Here is a 20,632-nt window from a genome sequence, read left to right on the forward strand (position 1 = left end):
CTTTCAGATGGCCACTAGTTTCTAAGGCTACAGCTATGGGGTTAAGGGTTGTTTCTGATCTGGAATCAACATCTGTCAGTCCTCTTGCTCACCTATAGTCTGTTCCATTGACCTGAGCCCAGGTGTACGTCCTTACTCCTCTGTCGATGTATCTCTGTCAGAGAGCGCACACACATGCACACAAACACACACACACAAGCACGCACACATGCACAATGCACGTAAAAACACATACACACACAAACAGAAGCATTAAAACAATCCTAATCCTAAATCATAAACAACATATAACTCACTTCCCCGGAAACTTTTCACTGTTTTCATTGGGAGATGACATCAGTGAGTCAGTATTAGTAACATATTTATCTGTCATTTGTGCTGATCTCACCTCATCCTGAGTTTTAACCAGAGTCTCTATGGTCTCTTCACCTGGGTTCCCATTTATCATAATTCTCCTGATCTACAGAGAGAGAGAGAGAGAGAGAGGAGAGAGAAATAACAAAATAAATCTAAAAATGTTTCTTCTTCAACTGTACCCTGTGTCAGATATCTGAATGGTTACATGGTTTGATCTCTCTACCATTCTCTCTATAATCTAAAACACAGTGCACATCTGTACACCAGAGAGAGAGAGCGAGAGCGAGAGCGAGAGCGAGAGAGAGAGAGAGAGAGAGAGGAATAACAACAAGGAGATTGTAGCACATACTGTATACGTTGAACTTCACTCCAACAGTATATATTAAAGGAGAGAGAGAGACAGACAGAGTTGTGGTGTCCACTGCTCCTGTAAACATGTCCTCTCATTTACAGCCAGTCACTGTGTAAATCACACTCAATTAGATTTAGTAGGAGACAGGACACAACTAACACCTGTGTGTGTGTGTGTGTGTGTGTGTGTGTGTGTGTGTGTGTGTGTGTGTGTGTGTGTGTGTGTGTGTGTGTGTGTGTGTGTGTGTGTGTGTGTGTGTGTGTGTGTGTGTGTGTGTGTGTGTGTGTGTGTGTGTGTGTGTGTTTACCTGGACTTTGACGTCGTTCTCCAGTTCCGCATCGAGGAAGTCCAGAGTGACAGGCTCCTGGAATTTAGGGTTCTGAAGAGAGGAGGGTGTTTAGTCTGGTGGATGAGTTAGCATGACACACGCTCACGCACACAGACAGGCACACGCTCTCAGGCAAGCAAGCACACACTCAGGCACGGACGCGTGTACACACACACATACACACACACACACACAAGGTGCCCATATATACATTTATTCAATATTTACAAGAAACCAGTGAATACAACATTACTATGGAGAAAAACACTGGGTTATTGTAGTAAATAAAGCTGGTTAATTCAGTAGAATGACCCTGTTTATATCGGTCCCTCTGAAGCATGTTGAGTTGTTATAGTGAGTTGTAACAGTGAGTTGTAATGAAATGCAGTAGTTTGTTTGTTTTTCAGTGCTGGGTTCTTAGCATGGCTTCAGGCCAAACTGTAAAACTCTGCTCCTTACACTTTGAATCATGTTCAACACAAGAGGATAACCTGTATAGTTGTATATACAATCAGACAGTTTATAAAGCTGAGAATCAATGCCAGGTAGGGGTTTACCACTGACTTGAATACTTCAAATCAACGTTTATTTGTCACGTGCGCCGAATACAACAGGTGTAGGTAGACCTTACAGTGAAATGCTTACTTACAGGCTCTAACCACCAGTGCAAAAAAGGTATTAGGTGAACAATAGGTAAGTAAAGAAATAAAAACAACACTAAAAAGACAGTGAAAAATAACAGTAGCGAGGTTACATACAGAAGCGAGGCTATAACAGTAGCGAGGCTATACACAGGCACCGGTTAGTCGGGCTGATTGAGGTAGTATGTACATGTAGATATGGTTAAAGTGACTATGCATATATGATAAACAGAGAGTAGCAGCAGCGTAAAAAGCGGGGTTGTGGGGGGCACACAATGCAAATAGTCCGGGTAGCCATTTGATTACCTGTTCAGGAGTCTTATGGCTTGGTGATGCAACCAGTCAGGATGCGCTCGATGTTGCAGCTGTAGAACCTTTTGAGGATCTCAGGACCCATGCCAAATCTTCTTAGTTTCCTGAAGGGGCATAGACTTTGTCGTGCCCTCTTCACAACTGTCTTGGTGTGTTTGGACCATGTTAGTTAGTTGGTGATGTGGACACCAAGAAATTTGAAGCTCTCAACCTGCTCCACAACAGCCCCGTCGATGAGAATGGGGGAGTCCTCAGTCCTCCTTTTCCTGTAGTCCACAATCATCTCCTTATTCTTGGTTACGTTGACGGATAGGTTGTTATTCTGGCACCAACCGGCCAGGTCTCTGACCTCCTCCCTATAGGCTGTCTCGTCATTGTCGGTGATCAGGCCTACCACTGTTGTGTCGTTTGCAAACTTAATGATGGTGTGAACAGGGAGTACAAGAGGGGACTGAGCACGCACCCCTGAGGGTCTCCAGTGTTGAGGATCAGATGTGTTGCTACCTACCCTCACTACCTGGGGGCGGCCCGTCAGGAAGTCCAGGATCCAGTTGCAGAGGGAGGTGTTTAGTCCCAGGATCCTTAGCTTAGTGATGAGCTTTGAGGGTACTATGGTGTTGAACGTTGAGCTATAGTCAATGAATAGCATTTTCACGTAGGTGTTCCTTTTGTCCAGGTGGGAAAGGGCAGTGTGGAGTGCAATAGAGATTGCATCATCTGTGGATCTGTTTGGGCTGTATGCAAATTGGAGTGGCTCTACGGTTTCTGGGATAATGGTGGTGATGTGAGCCATTACCAGCCTTTCAAAGCACTTCATCGCTACGGACGTGAGTGCTACGGGTCTGTAGTCATTTAGGCAAGTTGCCTTCGTGTTCTTGGGCACAGGGACTATGGTGGTCTGTTTGAAGCATGTTGGTATTACAGACTCAATCAGGGACATGTTGAAAATGTCAGTGAAGACAACTGCCAGTTGTTCAGCATATGCCCGGAGCAGACGTCCTGGTAATCCGTCTGGCCCCGCAGCCTTGTGAATGTTGACCTGTTTAAAGGTCATACTCACGTCGGCTACTGAGAGCGTGATCACACAGTTGTCCGGAACAGCCGATGCTCTCATGCATGCCTCCGTGTTGCTTGCCTCGAAGTGAGCATAGAAGTGAATTAGTTTGTCTGGTATGCTCGTGTCACTGGGCAGCTCACAGCTGTGCTTCCCTTTGTAGTCTGTAATAGTTTGCAAGCCCTGCCACATAAGACGAGCGTCAGAGCAGATGTAGTACGATTCAATCTTAGTCCTGTATTGATGCTTTGCCTGATTGATGGTTCGTTGGAGGGCATAGCATGTTTTCTTTTACGCTCCGTGTTAGAGTCCCGCTCTTTGAAAGCGGCAGCTCTACCCTTTAGCTCAGTGAAAATGTTGCCTGTAATCCATGGCTTCTGGTTGGGGTATGTACGTACAGTCACTGTGGGGACGACGTCCTCAATGCACTTTTGCCTGGTATGTGTGTGTGTATGTGTGTGTTTTTGTGTGTGTTGCTTGTGTTGGTGGTTTAGTCTGTGCGTGTGTTGTCTTCATGCCTGTTTGAGTCTGTGTATGTGTGTTTCATACAGACCGACTGTATACAGTGTTAATGTCAGCAGCGAAACCCTCTTTGCGTATCAGTGACTTTATAATGTAAGTAGCAGCAGTAATCCACATATACTCTGTTAAAGCACCAGTAAATGGATGGAACCTGATACGTTGGTCTAAAACAACGCTGCTCTACCTTTAGACTGCATACCCTTTATAGAAGGTTCATATGGATTTAGTTTCTGCAAAAGCTAGACACACACTGTGATTGTGGTGGTTAATAAATGATCCTTACATTAGATGGAGAGAGAAAATACAGATGGAACAGTGGAGAAGGAGGAGGAAGATGAATAGGATTTTAGCTTAAAAAAATAACATCTATTTTGTTAGGAGTCAGGTCATTCGTGATACAAGTCAGTATTCGACGTCCATCGATATTTGAGGACGTCATGAGATGATGTGGAATCCGGCCACTAGGAGCAACAGTGAGTGCTGTTACTTTCAAGTAGGTAACAGTTTTGCTAGGGTGTTGTGGACGGGGTTGGGCATAAGCGTCTCCCTCTGATTCCAAAGGTTGCAAGTTTGAATCCAGCAATGGACAGTCGTTTTAGAGATTTTTTTTCAAGCCTATTCCAAACCTTAACCCTTACCTTAACCATTAGGAGTTAAACTAAACTTAACATTAAACACTTCAAAATGTGACATTTTGCAACAACTTCAAAATATGACGTTTGAAAAATGTCTAATTCTGACGTGAAACTGTGAGAGCTAGTTGCGTTAGAGGCCATTAGATGATACAGAAAATACATGCACATTGATAAACAGTCAAATCGTTTAGTCTGTGGGAGGATGAAAGTATATGGCAGAGAAAGAAAGAGAGGGGGTAAGTGAGTGGGTGGGGGAGAGAGATCAAAATCCAACTCCAAATGTAGCGAGGGATTTATTTGATGAATATGAAATGGCTTTACTATACAACCATAATCACATACAGACCGAAACACAAGAAAGAGAGAGAAAAGAGAGAATATGTTCAAATAGTCAAAGGTCACCCTCAATATTCACACACCCCTCTGTTTCTCTGATCACACATTTGCACAGACACACACACAGGCACGGACACACACATCATACACAGTAAGATTGACAGGGTGTGTGTTTCAGGGTGGGCCCCCATAGGGGAGACCATAGACAGCACAGGGGTCCATGAGAAAATACTCATGCCCTTTCACTGGATAATGGACATAATTTAAAAAGCATGTATATGGTGTGAATATAAATAGGAACTACAGTTTCAAGAATTGATCCAGGGAGAACGGCAAACCTGCAGCAGTACTAAGGAAGGACCCGCTATAACCCTGGTCATGTCATCATGTGTTAGTTTAGTCACTGCTTCTCTCTGCCAGACAGCTCTAGCTCCGATGACTTAACTCATCACAGGAAACTGCCTTATCTACAACATCTATCATTTCCTCTAGGACCCACCCTTCTCTCTCTCCCCCACTCCCTCTCACATACACACATAACCGCACACCCAAACGTCTCTCGTCACTTATATAACATAATAACAACATGACAGATGGATTAGTGGAAAGAAACCATTACATAGAAAATCTGAAAGAGTCTAAATAAACAGTGTGAAACATTGAGCTAATTATGTGACGTTAGTTTACTGGAGGTTAGTAACTAACTAATACGTACTAGTCACTATTCTTATCTATTCCTCCTGGAATGTAGGAGTGTAACAGCCGTCTGTTGAAGAAGGTGTGGACCAAAGCACAGCGTGGTAAGTGTTCATGTTTTTTATTAAAACTGAACACTGAGACAAAATAACCAAAAATAGAACAACACGAAAACAGTTCTGTCTGGTACAGACACAAAACAGAAAACAACTACCCACAAAAACCATGTGGGAAAAAGGTACCTAAGTATGGTTCTCAATCAGAGACAACGATAGACAGCTGCCGCTGATTGAGAACAGAACAGCTTCAATGCATCGATGCATGGACGAGGTGTTGAAAGCGTTCCACTGGGATGATGACCCATGTTGACTCCAATGCTTTCCACAGTTGTCCTTGATACACATATGAGTGTGAAAAACCCAGCAACATTGCAGTTCTTGACACAAACCAGTGTGCCTGGCACCTACTACCATACGCCGTTCAAAGGCACTTAAATCTTTTGTCTTGCCCATCTGAATGGTACACATACACAATCCATGTCTCAATTGTCTCAAGGATTTAAAATCCTTCTTTAACCTGTTTCCTCCCCTTCATCTACACTGATTGGAGTGGATTTAACAAGTGACATCAATAAGGGATCATAGCTTTCACCTGGATTCACCTGGTCAGTCTGTTATGGAAAAAGCTAGTGTTCTTAATGTTTGTATACTCAGTGTATATCCAACTAGCTCTCAGTTTCACATCAGAATTAGATGTTCATTAATGTTTCTCAAACTTTTTAAGGTTAAGTTTTTAAGGTCATGGTTAAGTTTAGGCATTAACTCGGAAATCTTAAAGTAATGCATTAACTTCAAATGGTTAAGCTAAGGGTTAAGGTTTGGGATAGGCTTAAAACAAAAATAACTTTTTATCGCATGATTTCAACTTGCAACCTTTGGAAAAAGAGGCAGATTCTTACGCCATCCCCGTCCACGATGCCCTAGCAAAACCCGAAACCTACTTGAAGGTAACAGTTCTCACTGTTGCCCCTAGTGGCCGGTTTCCACATCATCGCTTGACGTCCTCAGACGTGGGTGGACGTCGAATACTGACTTGTGTCATGGGTGACCTGGCTCGTATATCAGCATGGTTCAAATCACATTAGTCAGACCAAGGCCTTCTGATGGCATTCATCTCTGATCCCCTCTCTGTAATGTGAAGCCTGCTCCAAAACCTGACTAACACACTCACACAGATGGTTCTTCCATAGGAAACGTATACAACACTCTACAAGACCCCCGGTCACTTTGAAATGGTTCCCTTTGAAAGAGGCTGCATGCCTTCACACACATGCATGCACTCCATGTGTATGCTGTGTGTTGGTCAGTGCCTGTGTGTGTATGTATAGATTGGATCCATGAGTGTGTATCCATTTTGATTAGCCTCTACTATAGCAGAACATAGTATAGGCTGTGGCTGGATGAGATGTGAACATGTGTCCCAGGAGAACTAAAACTCAGATCCAGAGAGGCCCCCCTCTGAACACAACATGCCCCAAAAGAGAGCCTGGGCCTGGGCCACACACGGCCCTATGTAGCCTGTCAAGACCTGGCCTGCAGGTGTTGAGGAGGAGGTCAGGAGAGGAGGAAAAGAAAGTGGAGGAGGAATAGAAGAGGTAGGGATGAATCGAAGAGGTAGGGAGGAGCAGTGGGTTGTGTTTCTCTAAAGGTGGGTCAGAACCATCATGGTGGCCTAGTGGCTAGATATACTGCTACGATCATGCGTGTGTTCATATGAATATGCATAAGATCCACAGCAGTCATAGCAGCACCTCAGGATCATCAGTCTACTCTGTATGAGTTGGGATTGTAAACCGTGTTAACAGAATAGAAGAGGTAAGAATAGAACATACCTTAGGTTGGAGGTTGGGGTGTAGCAGCACATATCCGTTGGGGTCGATGGCAAAATAATATCCATTAGGTCCGATCTAAGAAACGGAGGTACAGAGAGGTTTGGAGGAGACAGTTGATCATAGGCTGTACGCCATAGGGAACATTGATGTCTTCTCAATACATCACTGTTCTGGATTATTAAAGTATCATCAACATGATTGAGTTGATATGAGAGAGGGTAGAGCTGTCACAGGTAACACTGAGACTGAAGTAAGAGAATAAGGAGTGTTCTGGTGTGTTAGTGTGTGTGTCACTCACAGTGTAGCGCGGTGTGAGCTTCTTGATGTCATCTAGTGACACGTCAATCCCCATCACGCCTAGGATCAACTGGTTCTGAATCTGAGAGAGGGGGAAAGAGGGGGAAAGAGGCAAGGAGATCAAAATGAAAATGTAAAATCACAGTCTGAATAGTAAGAGTCGTGCTAATTTAGAGGATATTGGCGTCTAATGCTGGGATGGGATTATCTGAAAAACGGTCCCGTGAGGCCCAGTTGGTAGAGCATGGCGCTTGCAATGGTAGGGATGTGGGTTTGATTCCCAAGCGGGACCAGTAAAAAAAATTATGCACTCATTACTGTAAGTCATTCTGGGAAAGAGCATCTGTGTAAACGTAAAGAGTTTGTTTTCCTGGTTGTGTATGTGGATTACCTCTATGCCCAATTCATCTTTATACTTGGTCTTGTTGAAGACAGGTAGGGTTCCTGTGATGACCAGACCTAGCTCCTAATACACACACAGACAAAGAAAGCTAAATTAAAGTCATCATTGTTGGGTTTCAGAAGCCTCCAGCATAGAGTTAGATTTTGGTGAGGTGCATTGTGGGATTGGAGGAAGTGATGTCATACCAGAGCGTCGAGGTAGACATTAGTCCACTGGACCTGCTTGGCCAGCTGGTCAGCTAAAACCATGGGTCTGCCCAGTACATCCAGGTACTCCTAGAACACACACATACATACTCTCCTTCAAATACACACCTTAAAGACAAAGTCAATCACAGACACACGTCTGGGACAACATTAAACACACACACATGTTCATGCACATTGCTTCTCACTTGAGTGTTGATGCGTATGGCTCCAATTGAGGGAATCTCATAGAAGTATCCTGGGAGAAACAGAGAATGGGCTAAGATCAGGATATTCATTATATGAGTAGACCAAAATGGACCTCAAATCATACACAGCTGTAGCAGTGCTTCAATATTACAAACAACAACAACATACCTTTATTAGCGCAGGCCATCCACTGGACTGGACCTTTATCATAGTTGTGCTGACCTACTGAGAAGGTAAAGATACGCACCTAGAACACAGGAACATATGCATCTGTTATAGCAACATCCACATTGAACCGTATTGTGTGATGGAAGTTAATCAACCATAGTTAGGTATTGTATGAACCAAGCCACTGTGAGGTTATTATGAGCCATAGAATGTTAAATCCTGCTCGTGGGAGGGTTACTGTTATATTGCACGCAGTGTGTTGTTTTGTGAAGACCTGGGGGTGGTGTTACCATGCTCTCTCTAAACCCCATCATACCCATTTCCTTTCATGTGCTGAGCAGCGAGAACAGCTTTAGCATTGGTAGAGTCATCACCACACTTCATATCTGCTTGTTAGTCCCCACAAGGTCAAACGCTATTTCTAGTGGGTTTAGGGTTAAGGTTAGAATTAGTGTTAGGTTTAGGGTTAGGGTTAGGAGCTAGGGTTAAGGTTTAGGGTTTTGTGTGTGTGTGTGGGTGTGTGTGTGTGTGTGTGTGGGTGCGTGTGTGTTTGTAATAATCATTGCTCTCCGCCTGTATAAACAATAGGTTCAGCACACAGAATAGTTCCTCTTGATCCAACGCATTACTCTGCGTTTACTAGAAGGGTCACCGACTAGGTGGATTATACATTAAAGTGTGTGTGTGCGTTCAACTGTACCTTCTTGTCAGAGTTGTATTCCTGAAGTATGGCCGATGCTCTTTCTTCTCCTCCGTCAGTGAACAGCATGATGATCTTGTTACAGTTGGCTCTAGTGATGTTAGTCTGCACAGAGAAAACACACCAGGTAGAGAACAGAGGTTGCTAACCCCCATCCTAACACACCACCACCAAATTCTCTAATCAAGGTACTGGTAAGAAGCAGATGACAAAAATCAGGGTTTTAGAAGACTGGAGGAGGGTTGGACATGCAGGTTGGCGTTTATTGTCATGAAACTTGCCCTGGAGTCATAACTGCATATTGGTCACTAGCTGGCACAGCCACAAAGTCATATAATCAGATGTTAAACCTAATCCTAACATTAACCCTAACCTTATGCACACTGCTAACCCTTAAATTAAGATCAAAAAGCACATTTTAGTTTTCATAAATTTTTACAAAATAGACAATTTTGACTTTGCAGCGTGCCCATCTAGCGGTAATGGCTCAGTTCTGCAGCAGAGGTCAGTGTCTGACAATAATCTATCATACGAGAAAGAGCAGAGCTCAAAGGTAACAGTTTGTACATTTTACATGAAGTGCAGTATGTTCCTGAAGTATCAAAGTAAAATAACAAGGAGCAGGGCTGTCGTTACTCTGTACATCTATTATCGCTACAGTGTTACGAACAGAGCATAGGGCCTCTTACTGCATGGAGCTGTTCGAAGGCAAACTCAAATCCCTTGGTGTAGTTGGTGATGCCTTTAGCAGAGACGTTCTGAACAGCATCCTTCAGGATCTTCTTATTCCTCACGTTGGCCTGGACCAGGTGGTCAAAACACGCTGTGTTATTCACCCTGGTGTTGAACTGGTAGAGGGAGACAGATAGGGGTTAGACAAACGCACGCACACAGACACACATAGTGATTACCCACACACACACCTGGCCTTGACTATTATCATGCAGTGGTAAACAGACACATTCATCAAGTGTTGCTAATTACTTTGCATCCTATCAGGATCATGGGCTGGTACCATGGAAATGAGACTCCCTCTACCAACTCACTCTCATTAGAGTGGAAATATCACGCATGCACAAATGCACACACACACATTTACACACACACAGCGGCAGGTAGCCTAGCGGTTAAGAGCATTGAGCCAGCAACCAAAATGTTGCTGGTTCGAATCCCAAAGCCAGCAATGTGGAAAAATATGCCATTTTGTCCATGAGCAAGGCAGTTAACCCCAAACTGCTCCCAGGTGCTGATGACGTTGATTAACGTTGATGCCCTAGCCCCTGTGAAAAACTATTCAGCATCATATAAAAATCGATCAGCTTAAGCTAGAGATACACTGTGTCTGTTTTCTTGCATTGGATGAGTCTCAATCCGCTGAATCCGCCTATGTAACACTTCCACATCTGCGGTGAAATGCGACAGAGCTATAGCGGTGTTTGTCAGACCATGAGACAACCCGAAAATCGGTCTTCTCACAAAATCGTCTCTAGTGTCCAACTGGTTTGGCCTACAAACTATTACCCCTGTAAGGTAAGATGAGACTCTCACGAACATGACAGTGTTCTACGATTTGCTTTAAGACCCCCACAAGCGTTGTGGGACTCATGTGATGTCGACACAGGTGACCTACCAATTTTTGTCTGTAGTGTTCGATCAGTTTGGGCTTCACACTAATATGACCCATCTGTGTAAAGGTGAGACTCTTGTTTTGCTTTAGAAGGCCCACAGGCCTCAAAAGACTCATCTGAGGGTCCACCGGTACCAGTCAAAAACATTTATGGAAGTACAGAGTATTCGAAAAGTATTCAGACCGCATGAACTTTTCCACATTTTGTTAAGTTACAGCCTTATTCTAAAATGGATGAAATTGTTTTTCCCCTCATCAATCTACACACAATACCAGATAGTGACAAAGTAAAAACAGTTTTTTAGAAATTTTAGCTAATTTTAGCAAAACAAATTTGAAATATCACAATTACATAAGTATTCAGCCCTTTCACTCAGTACTTTGTTGAAGCACCTTTGGCAACATTTACAGTCTCAAGTCTTCTTGTGTATGACACTAAAAGCTTGGCACACCTGTATTATGGGAGTTTCTCCATTTCTTCTCTGCAGATCCTCTCAAGCTCTGTCAGGTTGGATGGACAGCGTTGCTGGACAGCTATTTTCAGGTCTCTCCAGAGATGTTCGATTGGGTTCAAGTCCGGGCTCTGGCTGGGCCACAAGGACATTCAGAGACTTGTTCCGAACCCACTACTGCGTTGTCTAGGCTGTGTACTTTGCTCCGTTCATCTTTCCTTCGATTCTGACTACTCTCCCAGTCCCGGCCTAAAAAAACCATTTCCACAGCATGATGATGTGGTAATGTTTTCACCGTAGGGATGGTGCCAGATTTCCTCCAGACATGACGCTTTGAATTCAGGTCAAAGAGTTCAATCTTGGTTTCATCTGACCAGAGAATGTTGTTTCTCATGGTCTGAGAGTCTTAAGGTGCCTTTTGTAAAACTCCAAACGGGCTGTCAGCTGCCCTTTACTGAGGAGTGAGTTCTGTCCGGCCAATCTACCTTAAACGCCTGATAGGTGGAGTGCTGCAGAGATGGTTGTCCTTCTGGAAGGTTTTTCCATCTCCACAGAGGAACTCTGGATCTCTGTCAGAGTGACCATTAGATTCTTGGGGTCACCTCCCTGACCTAGACCAACTCTATGAAGAGTCTTTGTGGTTCTAAACTTCTTCCATTTAAGAATGATGGAGGCCACTGTGTTCTTTGGGACCTTCAACGCTGCAGACTTTGTTGGTACCCTTCCCCAGATCTGTGCCTCGACACAATCCTGTCTCGGAGCATCCTGACTGGTTGCATCACTGCCTGGTATGGCAATTTCTCGGCCTCTGACCACAAGGCACTACAGAGGGTAGTGCGTACGGCCCAGTTCATCCCTGGGGCTAAGCTGCCTGCCATCCAGGACCTCTACACCAGGCAGTGTCAGAGGAAGGCCCTAAAAATTGTCAAAGACCCCAGCCACCCCAGTTATAGACTGTTCTCTCTACTATCGCATGGCAAGCGGTACCGGAGTGCCAAGTGCCAATCAAATGGCTACCCGGACTATTTGCATTGTGTGCCCCCCACAACCCCCCTCAACCCGTCTTTTTACGGCGATGAAACTCTCTGTTTATCATATATGCATAGTCACTTTACCTATACTATCATGTACATACTACCTCAATAGGCCCGACCAACCAGTGCTCCCGCACATTGGCTAACCGGGCTATCTGCATTGTGTCCCGCCACCCACCACCCACCAACCCCTCTTTTACGCAACTATGTCCATCATATATGCATAGTCACTTTAACCATATCTACATGTACATATTACCTCAATCAGCCTGACTAACCGGTGTCTGTATGTAGCCTCTCTACTGTTATAGCCTCACTACTGTATATAGCCTCGCCACTGTTTTTTACTGTCTTTTTACTGTTGTTTTTATTTCTTTACTTACCTATTGTTCACCTAATACCTTTTTTGTACTATTGGTTAGAGCCTGTAAGTAAGCATTTCACTGTAAGATCTACACCTGTTTTATTCAGGGCACGTGATAAATAAACTTTGATTTGATTTATTTAAATTCCTTCCAACTCATGACTTGGTTTTTGCTCTCACATGCACTGTCAACTGTGGGACCTTATATAGACAGGTCTGTGCCTTTCTAAAACATGTCCAATCAATTAAATTTACCACAGGTGAACTCCAATCACGTTGTAGAAACATCTCCCGGATGATCAATGGAAACAGGATGCACCTGAATTCAATGTCGAGTCTCATAGCAAAAGGTCTGAATACTTATGGAAATAGGGTATTTACATTTTTTTTATATTTAATATACATTTATAAAAACCTGTTTTCACTTTGTCATTATGTGGTATTGTGTGTAGATTGATGACGATTTTTTTTCATTTAATACATTTTAGAATAAGGCTGTAACGTAACAGACAGTGGTAAAGCTCAATGGATCTGAATACTTTCCGAATGCACTGTATACAGTACCAGCCAAAGGTTTGGACACACCTACTCATTCAATGTTTTTAATTTATTTTTTACTATTTTCTGCATTGTAGAATAATAGTGAAGACATCAAAACTATTAAATGACACATATGGAATCGTGTAGTGACCAAAAAAAGTGTTAAACAAATCAAAATACATTTTATATTTGAGATTATTCAAAGTAGACACCCTTTGCCTTCATGACAGCTTTGCACAATCTTGGCATTCGCCCCACCAGCTTCATAAGGCAGTCACCTGGAATGCATTTCAATTAACAGGTGCGTCTTGTTAAAAGTTAATATGTGGAATTTCTTTCCTTCTTAACCTGTACTGCTCTGGCGTTCCGCCAGCGGAACTCCTCCCACATTCCACTGAAAAGGCAGAGCGTAAAATTAAAAAATATATTTTTAATTGTTAAGTGTTGAGTAGCCAGTGAAATCGTGCCCATTTCAAACGGCCTCCTACTCAAATCTTGCTCGTACAATATGGATATTATTATTCTTTTTGGATAGAAAACACTCTCTAGTTTCTAAAACAGTTGGAATTATTTCTCTGAGTGAAACAGAAGTCCTTCTGCAGCACTTTTCCTGACCAGGAAGTGAAATGTCAGAAATCGATGCTCTTTTCAACTTGATGCCTATACATGGTCTTGACACCTAGGAGTCTACTTACACTCCATATGCCTTCCTATTGGTGTCAAGAGGGTGTGAGAGAAGAAATGTTGTGCTCATCTTGGTCTGTGGTGGAAAAAAACCTATTTCTTTGACGTGACCGTCCACTTCCAGTACTCTGAAGGAAGTGGGATTGACTTCTGTTTTGCTGCCGTTACGGACGGTAACTATCCCCGGCGCTTTTTTTTTTTGATACATGTGACCATATCATCGTAATGTATGTTTTTTCAATATAGTTTAATCAGATTATTGAAATTTTTTCGGGAGTTTTGCCGTGTTCCGTCCTCTGACTGTGTTTACGTTGGAGAAATTTGTGCCACTCGGCTAGTGCCAATGCTAATTGAAGAGGGAAATTTGCCATTCTGAATCCAAACAACGACTCATCTGGACAGAGGACACCTTGTTCAACATTCTGATGAAAGATCAGCAAAAGTAAGACCCATTTTATGATGTTATTTCATATATCTGTCGTGCATGTGAACTGGCCGTGGGCGCCCAAGTGTTTCTGTCTATTGTGGCTACGCTAATATAGCGATACATTTTGTTTTCGCTGTAAAACATTTAATACATCGGAAATATTGTTTGGAATCACAAGATGCCTGTCTTTCAATTGCTGCACACTATGTATTTTTCAGAAATGTTTTATGATGAGTAATTAGCTATTTGACGTTGGTGTCTGTAAATATTATGGCTGCTTTCGGTGCAATTTCTGATTGTAGCTGAAATGTAAACTATGGTTTATACATGAAATATGCAAATCTTTCGAAACAAAACATATGCTATACAATAAATATGTTATCAGACTGTCATCTGATGAATTTGTTTCTTGGTTAGTGGCTATTTATATCTTTATTTGGTCGAATTTGTGATAGCACCTGTTGGAGTAAGAAACTGATGGAGTTAGAAAAGTGGTGTCTTTTGCTAACGTGGTTAGCTAATAGATTTACATATTTTGTCTTCCCTGTAAAACATTTTAAAAATCGGACATGTTGGCTTGATTCACAAGAAGTTTATCTTTCATCTGGTGTCTTGGACTTGTTAATGTGTGAAAGTTAAATATTTTTAAAAAATATATTTTGAATTTCGCGCCCTGCACTTTGAGCTGGATGTTGTCATAGGTGTACCGGTGTCGGGCTGCACCCCCAACAGGTTAACAAGTCCAATACAGCAAATAAAAGGTACACATCTTGTGAATCCAGCCAACATGTCCGATTTTTAAAATGTTTTACAGCGAAAACAGCACGTATATTTATGTTAGCTCACCACCAAATAAAAAAAAGACAGACATTTTTCACAGCACAGGTAGCATGCACAAAGCCAACCTAACTAACCAAGAACCAACCAAACTAACCAACAAACAACTTCATCAGATGACAGTCTTATAACATGTTATTCAATAAATCTATGTTTTGTTAGAAAAATGTGCATATTTCAGGTATAAATCATAGTTTACATTGCAGCTACAATCAGAAATTGCACCGAAAGCAGACAGAATAATTACAGACACTAACGTCAAATACCTAATTACTCATCATAAAACATTTCTGAAAAATACATAGTGTACAGCAAATGAAAGACAGGCATCTTGTGATTCCAGCCAATATTTCCGATTTATTAAGTGTTTTACAGCGAAAACACAATATAGCGTTATATTAGCTTACCACAATAGCAAGAAACACAAGCCATTTCCCAGTAGCAAAAGTTAGCGATCGTAACAAACCAGCAAAGGATATATAATTTTTGACTAACCTTGGTATGCTTCATCAGATGACAGTCCTATAACATCAGGTTATACATACACTTATGTTTTGTTCGAAAATGTGCATATTTAGAGCTGAAATCAGTGGTTATACATTGTGCTAACGTAGCTACTTTTTCCCACAACATCCGGATATTTTTCTGACACTTTTTCTGACACACATATTCTGACCAAATAGCTATTCATAAACATAACAAAAAAATACATGTTGTATAGGAAATGATAGATACACTAGTTCTTAATGCAATCGCCGTGTTAGAATTCTAAAAATAACTTCATTACGACATACGGCTTAGTTATGGCGAGCGAGTGCCCAAAACCTGGGCGCAAAACTAATAGTACACAGTTCGACAGATATATGAAATAGCATCATAAAATGGGTCCTACTTTTGATGATCTTTCATCAGAATGTTGTACAAGAGGTCCTTTGTCAAGAACAATCGTTGTTTGGATTTAGAACGTCCTTTTTCCCTCTTGAATTAGCAAGCGCACTAGCCAAGTGGCTCAAAGCTCTCCTTCCTGAACAAAGGCACACAACGCAACACGCCTAACGTCCCGAATAAATTTCAATAGTCTAATAAAACTATATTGAAAAAACATACTTTACGATGATATTGTCACATGTATCAAATAAAATCAAAGCCGGAGATAGTAGTCGCCTATAACGAAAGCTTTTCAGAAGGCAATTCCAGGTCCAACCTCGCGCTTTCCAGAAAACAGGAAATGGGTGACATGTCATTCCAAGAGGATTTATTCCATCTCAGACCAAGATAAACACTAAATTTCTTCTCTCACTGCCTCTTGACATCCAGGGGAAGGTGTATGACGTGCATGTATACTAATACGTATCATGCCCATTTATAGGCAGGACCTAGAACAGAGCATCGATTTCAGATTTTACACTTCCTGGTCAGGAAGTTTGTGCCAAATGAGTTCTGTTTGACTCACAGATATAATTCAAACGGTTTTAGAATCTAGAGAGTGTTTTCTATCCAATAGTAATAATAATATGCATATTGTACGAGCAAGAATTGAGTACGAGGCTGTTTAAATTGGGCACAATTTTCCCCCAAAGTGAAAACAGCGCCCTCTGTCCTCGTATTTCAGCCAATCAGTTGTGTTGTGACATGGTAGGGGTGGTATACAGAAGATAGCACTATTTGTAAAAGACCAAGTCCATATTATGGCAAGAACAGCTCAAATAAGCAAAGAGAAATGACAGTCCATCATGACTAAGACATGAAGGTCAGTTAATGCGGAAAATTTCTAGAACTTTGAAAGTTCCTTTAGTGCACTCGCAAAAACTTTCAACCGCTATGATGACACTAGCTCTCATGAGGACCGCCACAGGAAAGGAAGACCCAGAGTTACCTCTGCTGCAGAGGAAAAGTTCATTAGATTTACCAGCCTCAGAAATTGCAGCCCAAATAAATATTACACAGAGTTCAATTAGCAGACACATCTCAACATCAACTGTTCAGAGGAGACTGCGTGAATCAGGCCTTCATGGTCGAATTGATGCAAAGAAACCACTACTAAAGGACAACAATAATAAGAAAACACTTGCAAAGACCAAGAGACACGAGCAAAGGACATTAGACTGGTGGAAATCTGTCCTTTGGTCTGATGAGTCCAAATTTGAGAATTTTGTTTCCAACCACCATGTTGTAGTGAGACGCAGAGCAGATCCCCTCGGTACTGCTGCTCATTCTGTTCACCAGTTCTGGAGGTCGACATCACCGGCCTTCTAGGCTGCACTGAACTGTGTCATTACACACACCTGGTTCCAATTCCTCACTGATTGTGTTTGTATAAATCTGCCCTTTGTTTCCACATTGGGCTGTCGATTATTGTTCCCATGTCCGTTGGTCGTGTGAGCACCTATGCGTTGTCTCAACCTGTGCTGCGTGTTTTGTGCATTGTTTATTATGGGTCTTGTGCCGTGTTGTTCTACGAGGTTTACCCTCGCTCTTTTGTTTGGGTATATCCCAGTGTTTTGTATATGTGCTTGTTTTGCGTTTATTAAAAACCCAGATGATGTATTCCTGCGCCTGTCTCCAAATCCTTTATACCAGAGAGACAATCTCTGCATGTGTGGTTCTCACTGTGAAGCATTGAGGAGGAGGTGTGATAATGTAACCAGCAAAGCACCCCCACACTGTCTGTGATTTATTTAGAATTCAAGGCACACTTAACCAGCATGGCTACCACAGCATTCTGCAGCGATACGCCATCCCATCTGGTTTGTGCTTAGCAGGACTATCATTTGTTTTTCAACAGGACAATGACCCAACACACCTCCAGGCTGTGTAAGGGCTACTTGACCAAGAAGGGAAGTGATGGAGCGCTGCATCAGAGCTCCCGAGTGGCGCAGCGGTCTGAGGCCCTGCATCTCAGTGCAAGTGGCGTCACTATAGTCCCTGTTTCGTATCCAGGCTGTATCACATCCGGCCTTGACTGGCAGTCCCATAAAGCGGGCACACAATTGGCCCAGCGTCATCCGGGGTAGACCATCATTATAAATAAGAATTTGTTCTTAACTGACTTGCCTAGTTAAATAAAGGTTAAATGTAAAAAAATATATCAGATGACCTAGCCTCCACAATCACCTGACCTCAACCAAACAGTGATGGTTTGGTATTATTTGGACCGCAGAGTGAAGGAAAAGCAGCCAACAAGTGCTCAGCATTTGTGGGAACTCCTTCAAGACTTTTGGAAAAGCATTCCTCAAGAAGCTGATTGAGAGAATGCCAAGAGTGTGCAAAGCTGTCATAAAGGCAACAGTTGGCTATTTGAAGAATATCAAATCTAAAATATATTTTGATTTGTTTTACACTTTTTTGGTTACTACATGATTCCATATGTGTTATTTCATAGTTTTGATGTCTTCACCATTATTCTACAATGTAGAACATAGTAAAAATAAAGAAAAACCCTGGAATTAGTAGGTGTGTCCAAACGTTTGACTGGTACTGTATCTGTACTGTTTAGTGACAAAAATAAGGGGTCTTTCTTATGTCTCATATATTGGACAGATACTTCAGAACAAACTTTCTGTAGATTTTCTGGGGATTCTCTTTTGTTCCATGCAGTGAATCTGTTATTCAATGTGTTTGTATGGGCTAATAGCAGTAAGGCCAAAAATATTTTTTCATCAAATATGTTTTTAAATATATTTTTGGGGTACTTTAAGGGGTCTTAAAATTCCTGATCAAATAGAAAAATATCCTTGGTATGACCTTAAAACAATTCCATATAGGTTAGTAGTACCCCCACTCCTCCCCCGGCTTAGACTCTTATGGATTAAGGCAGCCCCCAGTACCTCTCTGATTCAGAGGGGTTGGGTTAAATGCGGAAGACACATATTAGTTGAATGCATTCAGTTGTGCAATTGACTAGGTACGTGTGGTTATTAGTTTGATGTAAAAAGGGCTTTTGATTGATTGTTTGTTTGCTGTGCTGGATGCTGTGTTTTCACTAACATTCTGAATGATGGAAATGTTTATCGTATCTGTAACATATTTTGGTGTGTATTTATCTGCATCTTAACTTCCCTTCCCCCCGCACACACACACCTTGGCAGCCAAGTCAACAGTGCTCTGAAACCTGCACAGACCTATTGTACCTACAGCTACAAGACAGACAAAACACTGACAATGTTGTTATCATAGTAATTATATGATGCAGAGAGGCTGGGCAAAAAGTTGGCTGTACTGTCTTTCTAAACAGTGCTGCAACCCATTGATCTGTACCAATCAATGTGCCACTGTTAATCAGCCAATGGCGAGAGCAGATATACATGCATCCGTGGAGACAAGCAGAATCTGGCTAGGTGAGTGTGTGTGCATATCTGCGTCTGTGTGACAAGCTTGATATTTATAACTGAGTGACGGACTCCACTTGGAAGAATAATTTGAAGGCTTCTACCTGACCTGAAGACTAAGCTTAGAAGCCAGGATGGAAACACATGCACACACAAGTATGTTTTACTATACTTGTAGGTTCCAAAAAATAATATTCCCATTCAAAATCCTATTTTCCTTAACCCTTAACCCAACCTTAATCCCAAAACCCTAACCCTGAAACTAAACCTAACCCTATGTCACGACTTCCGCCGAAGTCAGCTCCTCTCATTTTTCGGGCGGCGTTCAACGATCGACGTCACCGGCTTTCCAGCCATCGCCGCTCCATTTTTCATATGTCCATTTGTCTTGTTCCATACACACCTGGTTTTCATTTCCCCAATCAATCTATTTGTATTTAACCCTCTGTTTTCCATCATGTCTTTGTGTGTAATTGTTTCATGTTATGTGGTGTTTGATTTATGCGCTTGACTTTTATTTATGTTCCGTGTTTTGAGCCTGTTTGATTATTGTAGTGCTCTCGTTTTGGAATGGAAAATGTGGCGCAGTGGTGGCGCAGTGGTCCCGGGTGGCGCAGTGGTCTAGGGCACTGCATCGCAGTGCTAGCTGCGCCACCAGAGTCTCTGGGTTCACGCCCAGGCTCTGTCGCAGCCGGCCGCAGCTGGGAGGTCCGTGGGGCGACGCACAATTGGCATAGCGTCGTCCGGGTTAGGGAGGGTTTGGCCGGTCGGGATATCCTTGTCTCAGTATGTAATAAAATGTATGCACTCTACTGTAAGTCGCTCTGGATAAGAGCGTCTGCTAAATGACTAAAATGTAAATGTAAAATAAATGTGCGCCTGTTAACTATACTCTGCTCTCCTGCAACTGACTTCGCCTCCAGTACATGTCATAACACCTTAACTCATAACCCTAAACCTATACCCTAATTGTAACACTAACCTTAAATCTAACCCCTAAGCCTAAAAAACGTTTTTTCTTTGTGGGGACTGGTGAAATATCGCCGCTCGTCTGAATCTTGTTTTTTTTGTGAGGACTTCTGGTCCCCACAATGATAGTAAAATCAAACCACACACACACACACACTTACACACACTCTCATAATAAAATGTGCTCTTTTATCACCTAATCTATTAAATGGAGGGTGAGAAGGAAGGTGGGATGGAGAGAAATAGAAAGTGAGAGGGAGAAAGGGAGACAGGGAGGGGATGA

At 42.3% G+C, this 20,632-nt stretch overlaps 1 protein-coding gene across 4 annotated transcripts in view; it reads right to left on the reverse strand.

Annotated features, from left to right (window-relative positions):
- LOC129867000 (voltage-dependent calcium channel subunit alpha-2/delta-1-like) overlaps positions 1–20,632 on the reverse strand; it is a 138,276-nt gene that overhangs the window by 59,182 nt on the left and 58,462 nt on the right. For all 4 annotated transcript variants that reach the window (XM_055940077.1, XM_055940076.1, XM_055940078.1 and 1 more), the window contains 11 exons: positions 9,777–9,935; positions 9,088–9,192; positions 8,388–8,466; positions 8,219–8,268; positions 8,010–8,099; positions 7,813–7,887; positions 7,423–7,503; positions 7,125–7,199; positions 1,017–1,088; positions 389–460; positions 93–154 (listed from right to left, as the gene is read on the reverse strand). In XM_055940077.1, the coding sequence (XP_055796052.1) occupies positions 93–154; positions 389–460; positions 1,017–1,088; positions 7,125–7,199; positions 7,423–7,503; positions 7,813–7,887; positions 8,010–8,099; positions 8,219–8,268; positions 8,388–8,466; positions 9,088–9,192; positions 9,777–9,935 (920 nt within the window). The remainder of the gene's footprint in view (positions 1–92; positions 155–388; positions 461–1,016; positions 1,089–7,124; positions 7,200–7,422; positions 7,504–7,812; positions 7,888–8,009; positions 8,100–8,218; positions 8,269–8,387; positions 8,467–9,087; positions 9,193–9,776; positions 9,936–20,632) is intronic.

Source organism: Salvelinus fontinalis, chromosome 12, assembly GCF_029448725.1.
Source record: "Salvelinus fontinalis isolate EN_2023a chromosome 12, ASM2944872v1, whole genome shotgun sequence".
Taxonomy (NCBI): domain Eukaryota; kingdom Metazoa; phylum Chordata; class Actinopteri; order Salmoniformes; family Salmonidae; genus Salvelinus; species Salvelinus fontinalis.